The 13721-nt window shown below is 36.7% G+C and overlaps 2 protein-coding genes across 2 annotated transcripts in view; one reads left to right on the forward strand and one right to left on the reverse strand.

The window, feature by feature from the left end:
* Nucleotides 1–13721, forward strand: part of Tfb1m (transcription factor B1, mitochondrial) — a 57978-nt gene that overhangs the window by 27875 nt on the left and 16382 nt on the right. The window lies entirely within an intron of this gene.
* Cldn20 (claudin 20) lies at nucleotides 7952–11967 on the reverse strand. The gene is made up of 2 exons (XM_010625201.2): nucleotides 11614–11967; nucleotides 7952–8784 (listed from the first exon to the last, which is right to left on the reverse strand). Exon 2 carries the CDS (start codon nucleotides 8683–8685, stop codon nucleotides 8026–8028), a length of 660 nt encoding a protein of 219 aa, XP_010623503.1. The 5' UTR covers nucleotides 8686–8784; nucleotides 11614–11967; the 3' UTR covers nucleotides 7952–8025.

Genomic DNA, 13721 nt, shown 5'->3' on the forward strand with positions numbered 1-13721 from the left:
TCTTTTGAGATAGGGTCTCACTGTGTAGTGGAGACTGACCTGGAACTCACTGTGTAGCCCAGGCTGGTCTCGAACTCACAGCGATCCTCCTGCCTCAGCCTCCTGAGTGCTGCGATTACAGGCATGTGCCACCACACCCGGCCTGTTAGAGAATTCTAACTAAAGTTGTATCAATTTATTGTTGTTGTTGTCAATTTTGGTTTTTTGAGGCAAGGTCCCCCTTTGTAGTTCAGGCTGGCACTGAACTATTTACTGAGGTTCACCTTGAGCTTACAGTAATCCTCCTGCTTCAGACTCCCAAGTGCTGAGATTACAGGCATGTGCTACCACACCCGAATGTTATTTATTAAGTTTTTTAAACACATTTTTGGCAGTGTTAAAATAAATGCTGCTTACATGAGTAACTTTTAATTGCAAAAACGAAGTTCCTGTATGCCAAATAAAAGAAGCTTTTGTCTATTTTAGCAAAAGCATTGCTTGTTGATTTATTACGGGTTATGTACTATAAAAAGTCATCTATTTCTTCACTGAATTGCATGCTTACTTCTTGAAAAGTGCTGGGCTGGATGTGCAGCATGGAGGGAGGCGCTTTCTCAGATCCTGAATCTGTCTTCGGGGAGTTCAGAGCCTGATAAAAAGTAGAAATCTTTCATTGGTAGCTAAAACTCCCAAATTCAAGTTTCCTTTACATAATTTTCCCTTCATAAATAACATGAAAAAACTGTATTATGTGATTGTATCTAATAGGTTTGGAATGAGGCCTCCCACTAGTAATGTTGAGTCTGTTGTGTGTCTTAGAGCATCTCAAACATCTTTACCATCTTTGCTACCATCTTAACACTTCTCTGCCGTTTTGTCCTCCCCAGTTAGCTGAGCTTTCAGGTGACTGTAGAAATTCATTTATCTTCCACTTCTTTTACAGACTTGTCAGCTTTTCTAAAATAGCCTCAGGAAACTCACTCGCAGTACTACCTCCCTTCAGTATCTCAAGGTTTCAAAGACATTATAAATGACTTCTCCCAAAATAATTATATTGTAGACATAATTTGATGAGTGTTATCTTACAGGTCATCATCAATCTTAACATATTTATGCTTTCAAGAACTTTCTCTCCTATAATAGCTGGCTGTTATAATGAGGGGAAAAAAAGGTGACCATACAGTTTGCTTTCTTTTTGTCATGCATATCTGTCTACATAAAGCCTTTTGAATGGTACTGGACCTATGACACCAGAAACCAAGATCTTGACTTAAAGGTTTTGTTGTTGCTATACTCCAGAATCTTTAGTCTATCCAAATTTTTTGTGTTAAAATATTAAGCAAAAAGTTTCTCTTGGTTTTACTTATGTAGTTGAAGGTATTTTATCATGTTTAGAAATTATTATCAGCTTTATCTTTGATTTGGGGTATGGTACCTAACATATTCTCTAAGATTAAAGCTCAAGAAAATATTATTTTAGAAAACTAGCTATTTGTTTAATTCTCTTTTTATTTAAGGATATTTTTCTTTTTTGTCAAATTAAATATATCCATAGCAATTTTCTTCTTATGCTTTCATTGTGTTATAAATGGTACATTCAGGATATTTATTTGTAATCTAACAAAGCAGTTATCAAGAAGGAGAATGTATTGTTAAAAGAAAACAAATCAAATGATTAAATTTTAGTTCTTAAAGAATTTTCCTTTGCTCTGAACTAGTTTTACTATATTAGAAAAATTAGAAATACCCTAGTAACACTTGAAAATATTTGATGGTTGCATTGAGCAAATTTTAAAAATTTCCTCAGATTAAAAGAAAGGGAAGAGTTCTTACGAAGATGAGTTGTAGGATGCTTACTATTGGCCAATAGTCCCTTTGGCTAAACTTTCTGAATGCAAGAAGAGAAAGTGATAGACACAACCATAGATGTGCAGGCACATTCTTGGAGGAATTAAGAGAGGGAATTAATGTTCCGTAGAAATTTATTAATATTCATTATTTATTTTTAAACAGAACTCTTAAAATTAGATGTGAAGAATTTCTTTTGTGGTATGACTGGCTTATTTATACCCACATAAGGATATTTTTCTGTAAGAATTTGCTATCCCTTCTGTGTATTGGTCTTTCAATTAGCCTACTCAATCAAGCATTAATGGCAGAACTTTTACTGACATGGAATTCCTACTGTCCTTTTCTAACTGATTCTTTTGTTTGTTTGTCTTTTGAGACAGGGTCTCATTATGTAGTTGAGACTGACCTAGATAGAACTCACTATGTAGCCTAGGCTGGTCTTGAACTCACAGCGATCCTCCTGCCTCAGTCTCCTGAGTGCTGGGATTACAGGCATGCGCCACCACGCTTGGCTTTCTAACTGATTCTTAATTCTCTCCAGAGTTTATTCTGATGAACTTCACTACTTTTTCCCTAAAATTTGAACCTCAAATACTTTTCTATCTACATAAAGGCTTCTTAGATTCTTAGAATTAGACTAATTAGTCTGCTTAGGTGTTCCTTAAACTACTAGAATATATAGAATGTATACCCTAAGTTAGAAATTTTTTTGTTTTTTATTTCATTGTTTGATTATTTTACCAATTGCAAAGAATTTCTTTTAGAATATAAATTCACACTTAAAAATGTTTTTGTGACAGAATAAAACTTGTTTGTTACATTTCTCAAGCTACTTTTTGAAAATCCACTTTCCTTGGATCCACCTGTTTCTGGGATTCTGCACAGGCTCGCCTGCTCACTACCCAAACTTGAGAAATACTGAGCTATTAGCTAGTCCTCAATTTGTTGTAACCCTTTTGGTTTTATAAATTGTAGTAATAGACTTCATAAGTTGACATCTACCCCACAGGTCTTACCATTCTTTTGGACTGTAGGCTAGTGGAAAATCACTTAGATACAAGAATGATCCTAGGCTCTCTTTGATTTACACTGGGAGAGGCAGTGGACTTCACAGTCAGCTAGACCTACTGAAATTCCAGTGCTCCTAGGTAGGAGAACCTAATCAGTTGGCTGACTTTAGCATATCCAGAAAGGGCCAGTGATAGCAGCTTGGAAGGACTGTTAAAGAATAGCAATAATAGTGCCAAGTGCCCCCTGTGAGTATCAGGCACATGGAGGCAGTCAGTGAAAGTAGCTGCGATGGTAGTATTATAAACAAATAGTGTGGATTATAATCTTCAAGACATATATATTATATATGATTTACCTGTTTAGATGTATGCTATAGTGTGTAGAACAAGTTACCTACCAAATGGTACAGATTTAAGTAAATCAATAAATTTTGGATGAATCGATGATGTGTTCATGACAAATAATGAATGAAAAGGTTGGGACGTGGGCATCTACATCTGACCTTTGAGGACAACCTTTTAGAGCATTCTACATGAACTTGGCCATAGCTCATCGAGGCCTTGAACTCTCTGTAAAATGGTCTTGAATTCAGTGGGTGGGTGGATGGATCTCCACCAGAGTTAGCCTTTTTTTTTTTGCCTTTGTGGTTTTTGAAATCAGATATTGAGGCTGTCCATGCTGTTGCATATTACTACTTGAGAATCATTTGGGCATGAGGACAGGCTAATATTTTCCTGTTGAAATATGATTCTTCTATGTTTAAAGGGGCTTACTAGAATCATAGATTGAGATGGGGTTTTGTAATGATGTATTGAGAAGGGCTGTCTGGAGAAAGGAAGGAGAGAAAGCAGGGGAAAAGCAAAGCAATAAACTTGCTTCTGGAGACCCGTCACCTAGGTCCACAGTGGGAAAGGGTCATTCTGGAGCACAGATTGGCCCTCAGAGTTGATGCTCCCCTGTGGACTTCATGCCAGATGAGCCTGCACTGCTGGCTGCTACTGGGAGCAGTGGTACAGCCTCTCTGCAGAGGTGACTTCAGATCCGTGATTCCCAATATCCCTGTAACTGGGGCCTGGTACCAGCCCAGTAAATGGAGCTTGGGCAGATTATCAAGGTTCCTACTCATAGACAGAGCAGTAAAAACTTTTGTGGTCTTCTCTGCCATGGTCACTTGGGATTTCTAAATGAAGTTTCACATTTAATTGCTTTAGCATCTTTCAGTTAGGATCATTTGAAGCATTTCTCTGTCTTTGAAACTTTAGTCTTCCATCCTTATTAGTGGTTTTTATACTTATACTTACAATCTTCTTGTTGTTGGCCTCAAATTCTTTTTAGAACTAGTTAAGTCCAAAATGCCTTGCCACAGTGCTACAGTGCTGCCCCTAGTTAAGTCCAAAATAAAAATAAAAACCAATTTTATAGAGAAGTACCAGAGTCATCCTTAAAAATTAGATAAACACTGAGTAGAAACAGAATTTACCATTACAGTTCTGATGTAGTCCTAGTCCTAACTAGCAGCCGGCCATGGTGGTGCACGCCTGTAATCCCAGCACTCGGGAGGCTGAGGCAGGAGGATCGCTGTGAGTTTGAGACCAGCCTGGGCTACATAGTGAGTTCCAGGTAAGTCTCAACTACATAGTGAGACCCTGTCTCAAAATAACCAAAAACAAACAAACAAACAAAAATATACTAAGCAGTCAGCATTACAGATCCAAAGAAGGAAGAAAAATTGCAAATGCAAATGGTGCACTACACACACACACACACACACACACACACACACACACACACGTATATGGAAAAGTTGCATTTTTGCAAATGGTGTGCTATATATTATATATAATATATACATACATATGGAAGTGAAATGAGCACAAGCTGGGTGTGGTGGCACATACCTGTAATCTCAGCACTTGGGAGGCTGAAGCAACAGGATCTCTAGGAGCTGAAGGTCTGAACTATGTAGTGAAAAATCAAAAGAAAAGAAAGGATGATTTGTCTCACAGTTCTGGTTGCTGAAAAGTTCAAACAGCATGCTGTCTGGCAAGCGCTTCCCTGGCAGCTTCACAACGAGGCAGATAAACTGAAAGAGGAACGACTATGTGCAGAAGAGAAGGTAAAGTAGGGGTATCTTACTTTATAATACCTCGTGTACACTACCTCCTGTCAGACTAGAATTATTCCATTCTCAACACCTAATTACTTTCCACTAGTCCCCATATCTTAATGGTTGTTTTCACAATACTCTCCATACTAGAGAGCTTTAGGGATAAACCATATCCAAACTATAGCCGTGTGTGTGTGTGTGTGTGTGTGTGTGTGTGTGTGTGTGTGTGTGTGTGTGTGTGTACATGTGTGCATATCCTTACATATATACACATTCCATATGTAAAAATCAGCATGATATTTTAGGTGGTTATTTTGATGCTTTGTCATTTATTTTGATAAGTTTTGTTGTTGTTGTTGTTGTTGTTTTTGGTACTGGGGATTGAACTTGGGTCCTTGCATTTGCAAGGCAGGCCACCGAACTGCTGAGCTAAATCCCTGGGTATTTTGATAACTTTTTAATCAAAGAAAAATACTGAAATATATTCAGTAAATTAGACCAAACTCTCTTTACCTCATAACTATTGATATTTGGGGCCAGATAATTCTTCATTGCAGGATTTGTCTATACATTGTAAGTTTAACAGTATCCCTGCTGTCTTCACACTAGGCAGTACCTCATCTATGACAACCCAGAGTATCTCCAGGCATTGCCACTTGTCCCCTGAGGTTACATTCAGCCTCTATGAAAACCACAGGATTGGGTCTTGAATCAGAGTGGCACTGCATGCTTTTTGTGCTCTAACTGCCCAGTGTTTGTTTTCTCATGCCAGCTCTGTAAAATGGTGCCATATTCATTCCCATTTTCACATGAGCAAACCAAGATTTTCCATGAGTCCTGTGTAATATGCATCCCTTAGGGCTTGCACACAAGTGGTTTAATTCTGAAGCCCAGTCTACTTGGGCCAAATCCATCTCCTCACTTACTGACTAGGTAGCTTTGGACAAGTGAGGTGAATAACTTAACCTCTCTCAGCTTCAATTTCTGTCAGCTACTGAGAATCATGCCCATCTGTTAGTGTTGTTGAGGGGTTTAAGCCAGCCAGTGTATGCAGAGGATTTAGACCAAGACTGGCACGTAGTCCTGGCCTGTGGAACTTGTAGTGACAAGACACTGAGGAACAAAGGTAAAAACAGTATCTCGTCTCCCAGCCTACCGGGAAAAGCCACTTGTGAACTCATATCCTATTCATATAGAGCATTTTCTGAGAGCAGACATGGAGGCCACAAACCTTTGAGGGCATCAGGGTTCACATCACATCACAGAAGAGGCCCGTGTGAGCCCTAAAGGAGAATGGGAGCTGGGCTGAAGCAAGAGGACTGTGGGTGGAGAAGTAATAGGCAGCACAGGTGGGGATAGTGGGGCTGCACACCATTTATTTCATCATCACTCTTTTCATTCCTCATAAAATTGGGCCTTGATTTTTGTAGAAAGTGGCTGCTTTTCTGAGAGTTTGAAACATCCTTCTGTCTTGTTAAGAAAACATTCTTGAGGTAATTAAAACTTTTTTTTAATGTAGTGTTACATAAAATGCATAAGGCGAACTTTTTGTACAGTGTAGAACTCTAGGCTGCATAGATTGTATATAAATAGACACATTAAGCACTGTGAGAGAACACAGAGGTGTCAAAGCAGTCCTAGCGATTTAATTTGCTTAAAAATAATCATTTATTTTCAATGTGACATTTTCTTTTGTTTGGGAAATAATATTTTGACCACTCAAAAGGAGTACATACTTTTAACAATCACTTAAACTTATGTTAAAATGACTTCCTTCTTAGTTTTCATATGACATAGTACCTTTTCATTTTTGCTATCCCCTTAATAGGTAATGATATTGATGCAGAGGAAAATGGTGATCTACTAAGTAAAATAGGTGTAAGTAAAATACTTCAGTATTTATTTTTGTATGCACACTGCAAATTATTTACAATATCTTCCTACTTTCAGAGTTATTAATATACATTTTCCTTTTGCCATTGTATTATAAGTTGTTCTTAAGCATAAATTAACAAATAATTAGAAACAAGTATGCAATTTTTTTCTTTGTTCTTACAGAAAATCATTTTTATTTTCTTAAAATATTTAGATACATATCATGAGATAATATTTGAATTGTGTATCATAAACTAATATTAAGATGTTTCAATACATATCAGATTCTTTTAACCTGTATTTCAAAAGCATTCTTTATACTTTAAATATTACACATTGATTAGCTAATTGATGCTACTCATAAGAGCACAATATTTTTGTTGACTTGAATCAAATTTAAGGGGGAAAATTGACAATTTATGATAACTTTTATCATTCAGATAATAACTTGAATAGTATTATAGATTAAGTGGGACAATAATAAATCCAAATTATTACAGGAGAAATGAACTGAATCTGGAGAATTGTTTTGCTAGAAGCTAGAGTTGAGTTCTTGGCCATTTTAAAACAAACATGTATTCTTATCACTTGGCTTGTACTTAATGCTTTAAAAGTCCTAGAGATTTTAGTTTGTGATTAGGTTGGCTTTTCTTTGTATTGCAGCATTTATGCTTTTTTTCATTCTGCCTCATCTTAGGTTTTAATGTTGGCTCCTGTACATGCCTGTATGTACTTTCATAATTTGAAAGTGAGAGTGGCAGTAAAGACTTGGAATAGATGGTTTGGGCAACACCTGAATGGAGAGGACCATTCTTCTGTTCCCAGCATCACATTCATTTCTTGTGGCTCTAAAGCAGAAGCAAGTTCTTCAGGTGTTGGCCACCAGATAGTAAATATAGGTAGCATTCTTGATGACCAAGGTACCTTTTGTACTTGGCAGTTAAGTTCTTTTATAAAATCCAGAAAATGTATCAACAAGTTACCTTACAAAGGAAAAAAAATGCTATCAGCCAATTGTCTTACTAATGTAATGAGAACTTCTTTCAGTTGTAAACCTCTAAGTAAAACATGAAAGCAATCATGGAAAAATAAATCTTAGAATATGTAATTGTATTTGATTGTTGCTATTTTAAACTACTTAGTAGTTTTTAAAGTATTTTATACTCTTCGTAGAGGAAATAAAAAATAAATCTGATACCTATTTACACATAATCCTTCAGGTTGTATGCAGAACTGTTTTCTAACTGAGCAGTAGAGGGCTGCTCCTGCTTGGGAAGGGACAGCCAGACTTCTGGATTCTTTTTAGTATAGGAAATGCAGAAAAGAATGCCAGAGATAAACAACAACGTTGCTGAAAGGAATCCTATATAAACAGCTCCTCCAGGCTCATATTTGTTGCTTTCTGAAACTGTTAGATCCAGAAATTTTACGATGATCTCCTTTGTGTACCACACTGTGGGTATTAAGCCAGAGATCCCCGAGGACATGAAACAGACTCCTCCAGCTAAGGAAGCCTGACTCTTGGTTTCTTGATCCCCTCCTAAGTGAGTGCATTTCATTCCTATGATGGAAATGCAGATCCCCAAGACAGACAGAACACATGCCAGGACCATGCTGGCTCTGGCAGCCTGCACGTGGAGCGGGAGGGACAAGATCGAGTTTTTCAGCATGCAGCTGAACATCCCAGTGCTGTACCATGTGCAGTCCATCCACAGCCCATGGAGTTGTCTAATGGCTGTCAAGATGTTGGAGCCCACATGCACATTCACTTTCCAGTTAGGCAGCAGAGTGGCCGTGAGCACTCCAGAGACCCCACATATGGCCAGGATGAAAGCAAGGAGCTGCAAACCCAGGGAGGCCATGATGTTACTCTTATCTCTGTCCTGGAAGATCTTGATTTTTAACTCTGTTAGTGCTCAGTTCAAATTGTAGCTAATTTCTGTGCAGTAGAGAGTCAAAAGCTAGGGAAAGAAGACAAAGTCAGTATTAAAGGGAAGAAAGAAACAAGTAAATAAAAAGTTTATCCTTAGAGTAAAAGCTGGAACACAGCAGAATAGCCCTCCTGCTTTGCACACGCATGTGTGCTCACACATACAGCAGATGAGGATGCTGCAGCCCAGGAGAAAAGGTCAGAGACTGACATTCTTCCAATTAGTTGTGTATGGGGGCTGCTTTATGGCATAAAGAAAGGAGTTGTCCACTTTGTTCTTTGGAAAACCCAAAATATGCTGAAAATGTAAAGATATTTCAAATTCCAACTATAGGATCTAATAGAAAATTTTATTAGCATTGTAGATTTTGTTAAATAACATTGTTTTCCATTAAAATGATTTATAGGTTACAATTTAAAATGCCCTTCAGAATAATTTATTATAGATATATATATAAAATGTATGTGTGTGTGTACTAAACAAGTTGTAAGTATTCAAGAAATGGCCTTAATAAGCACATTTTTATGTAGTAGCTACCAGGTGCCAGGCATATGAGCCAGTGGATTGTTCAAAGAGAAAGGAAAGAAGAGAAAGGAAATCAGGTACTCGCTTGATTTTTCCACCATTTCTAGTTCATATCCAATTGTATAGTCCTTACCTAAGTTAGCACTTGTTTCACTTTGGGTACCTGGTACTTGAAACAAGACCAGTTGAGCCACTGTTTTTGCTATGAGAATGTGAGTGATCCTTTTTAGTTGAGATCAGAATCATTCCTTGACCCGGATGTAGCATTTTACTACAAAACCAGGTGTTTGAACAGTTCAGAAGAACTGACAGAAAATTGCAGAATACCAGGCATAGATACATCATTAGTTGTATGTGAAAGAATACCAAAATGAGTTAATTTTTTTTTAAATGTAGAAGTAGGAAAAAGAGCAAACTCTGGCTGACAGTATTTTAAAAAACAAAAGGGCTTCCTATTTCCATCTTCCTATTCTTGTTGCACCATTATCCATTCCATCTGGTGGTACTCAACTTCTTTCTTTGAGGAAAAAATTTGACAATTTCTGACATACTGTGATACTAGCTTCTTTTGTCTAAATGAATTAATTTCAAATGATATATCAGAGTGGTTCTGTCAGACTTGTGTGTATTTTGCAAATGTAGGATAGGCTCTTGATTCAAACAGTCTGGCTGGTTCTTGGCTTTGTGTAATTACTCTGGGTTTTCAGTATCCTATTCTGGAAAATGAGGCTCTTAGTGCCTATGGCATAGGGTTTGATAAATGGACCCATTTTAAGGGCTTAGAACAATAACTGAACCACAGAAAGTATGCAGTGGTTTATAATGACATCTTTGCTATTTCTTACTTTATTTTTATATCATAAGACCATTGATATTTAAAGACATTTGAAACTTGTTCTTTTTCCTCTTTTTCCTTAGACTGATTTATTTTCTTAGAATCTTGGAGCTGAAAGAAACCTCAGCTATCATCTTGGGCATCATTATTTTACCAGATAAGGGCATTGCAGATAAGAACCTAGCCTGTGGTCTGCAGTGCCCCGATCTTTCTTATCTCTTCCTACTTCACCCTGCTTTCACCTCCTCCATTCATCCCTTTACCACCATACTTCCTACTGCAAACTTTCTCCTTTGTGTTTCCCCTGGGAAGTGGAGAAAATGCTGCACTGGGGATCTAAAAGCGTCATGAACTGTTTCACCCACTCCTTTTCCATAGTGTCCGTGGCTTCTATTTTTGTTGATAGTCTTGAAATGTAAATTCTACACCTTTACAGGAGGATTTCCCTGAGATTTGATGTTCTTAAGTGTCAGACTTATTTGTAAAAATCAGTGTGCTTAGGATCTGCTATTGTCATACCATTTCTGTTTTCCAAATTTATTATGAGACCAAAATAGAACAAAAATTAAAGTTTCTTGCATTTAAGGACATATTTTATAGTTCTATAATAACTGTTTTCGAATTTAACTGATTTTAGCATTTCAGACTCTAACTGGCTTGCTAAATTACTGCCTCCCAAACAATGTGCAGCCTATCATTCTAAAGCAGTGAGCTTGCTGATAATACTCCCTCTGATCTGTTTGCTTGCTTGCTTTTTTTTCTTTCATTCTTCCTTTGGTTGAATAACTTTATATGATCAGTCTGTGTCCCACTTACTAATTATAACCCTTTTCTTCTCATTATCTAATACATCATATAAATTTCCTTGTCATTCAGACCCGTAGACAGCTTGTTCATCATATCATTGGCAGTGATAAGTTACAGACAGGCAAAACAATAGTAAATAATAGGACTTTACATCTAGTTAGCTTAGCACTTGCTTAGTGTTGAAGATTGGACTTAAAGTGCTTTCTTCTGAATAGAAAACTTACAGAGAAATAATTTGTTTCCCAAAATGAAGGTCACTATTTGTTTCTTTTATATAAATATTCTATCATTGTGCCTCTGACACTTTTTTCCCACTCCAGCCACAAATACAATACAGTTTGTGATCTGTTCTCTCAAATTTTTATATTGTAGAGAATAAAAGTATACCTACTATGTTTCCATTGTTGCAGTAGCAGTGGTTTTGGTAGAAAAATGCTATGACAGTGCACAAACTTGTGATCCTAGAACACCCTGCACACAGGACAGACCTGAAAATGTTGAACTTATGAAATATTTACCAAAAGAAATTTTGCAGTAGATTTCATTAAAATGTAAATCCAGTTTTCCAAGCAGGATTTATTTCTGTAAAAAATATTTAATAACATATTTACAGTCTCTAATTCCAACTAAACAATACCTGAAGATCTGTATTTAGGTCTCTGAACATTCTAGAAGCTTCTCATTTTCCTTACCTTTTGTCGGTATCTTGTACAGTCTTAACTCCTCTCTCTCAGTTATCTTCAAATTAATGTAGTCTCATTTAGGTCTGATGAAGAGAAACCACATGTGAGGCTTGTTTCTCAGAGTCTGATTGTTTCTATGATGCTGCAGCAAGTTAACTTGAAAATAGCAAATAAAGAGCCACATAGAAATCAGAGAGGTGAAAAATGCTGATGGTGCTAGAAGATAAATACCAGGTTCTCCATCTCATTTTTTGAGTTGTGGGAGAGTTAAGAAAGGAGAGGCGGGGAAAGGAGGCAGTTGTTGTTACAGCAGGATTTGTCAGAACCTGAAAGCTAAAAATGCTTTTGTGTCACTGAATACAGAGGAGGAATTATTTGGGAGCCCACAAAAAGGCTTTCTTTTCTTTTAATGTTCTGTTTTCATTGCATAGTTATAATTTATTTTTGAATTTTTGTCTATGTTGGAAGATGTTTATTATTTTATGTCCATAGTTAAATATAATATGAAATATTTAAAAAATTTTAAGAGTATATATTTGCAGTACATAATAATTATTATCATTATAAGAAATTGGTACATGTACATAACACATGTCAATTCTTTTTTATTCCCCTTTACTCACCCTTTTTTAAAAATAATTTTTGCCAGTATCAGAATTTACAAGTCCTTATAAAATTATTATACATACAGATTAACAGGCAAAAAGATACAGAAAACACATAGGAGAATTATACTAAATAAAAGTGCACTTTTAGATACATTGTCTATGCTGGATTATAGTAACTTGTCTTTTATTTTGCACTTTATTGAATTTCTCATATAAGAGAAACCTTGTGATATTTAAGCTTATGTGTCTGATTTACTTAACATTATTGTCTCAAGGTGCATGCATCCATTTGCCTCTAAATGACTCAGGTTCCCCTCTTTATGGCAGAGTAGTGCTCCATTGTGTATAAATACACTTTCTTTCTTCATTCATCCATTGATGGATACTAGGGTGGTTTCCAAGATTTAGGCATTAAGAATTGTGCTGCTGTAGACATAGGTGTACATACCCCATTGTGGTATGATGTCTTTAACTCTTTTGGGTAGATCCCTAGAAGGGGAATAGCTAGGTCAAATGAAATCTGCATTTTTAGTTTTTTGAGGAAACTCCATACTGATTTCCATAGTGTTTGCACCAGTTTACACCTACCAACAATGAAGAAAGGTCCTTTTCCCCACAGTGCATCCAGAATTTGTTTGTTATTCGTTTATTTCTTGATGGTAGCCATTCCTTCTGGAGTGAGATTTCTTGAATGGCCAGTGGTGTACAACATTTTTTGCTGTATATATTGGCCAGATGTATTTCTTCATCTAAGAAATGTCTGTTCAGGAAGTAACAAAACAGATCAATCAGGCTCTAGAAAAATTCAAAACAGGAGTAATTTCCCAGATAACCACAGAGATAGTGAGCAAAATGGAAGTCGTGATTCGAGACTCAAGAGCAGAAGCTGACAAAAAAAATAGATGAGCTCAGGACCATGATAGAAGCCATGAAGGCCCAGCATAAGAAAGAAATGGAAAAAATAAACGCCCAACATAGGAAAGAAATGGAATCCATAAAACAGATTCAAACACAGATCCAGGAGATTAAACACTCTATTGATAGTGTACGCAACAGAATAAAAGAATGCGAAGATAGGCTCTCAGATATAGAAGATAAGATTGCAGTCAGTGACCATGAAAAGAGAGGTCTCTTAAAAACAGTAAGAGATCATGAGAAATTGATCCAACAACTCCTAGATGATGCAAAGAAGAATAACATAAGACTGATCGGAATACATGAAGTAGCAGGAGAAAATACAAATGATTTAAAAAAGCTGTTTGCAGAATTAATGACAGAAAACTTCCCAGACAGAGGGGAAGAATTTGACATTCAGATAACTGAGGCATATAGGACCCCAACTAGCTACAATCAAAAAAAATCTACACCTAGACATATAATAATCAAGATCCCAGAAACCCAACAGAAGAACAAAATACTACAAGCGGTAAGAGAAAAGAAACAAATCACATACAAAGGAAAGCCCATCAGAATCACAGCAGACTTTTCAACACAAACCCTTGGGGCAAG

Source organism: Fukomys damarensis, unplaced genomic scaffold (assembly GCF_012274545.1).
Source record: "Fukomys damarensis isolate Sample0158 unplaced genomic scaffold, DMR_v1.0_HiC HiC_scaffold_14, whole genome shotgun sequence".
In the NCBI taxonomy this organism is placed as follows: Eukaryota; Metazoa; Chordata; class Mammalia; order Rodentia; family Bathyergidae; genus Fukomys; species Fukomys damarensis.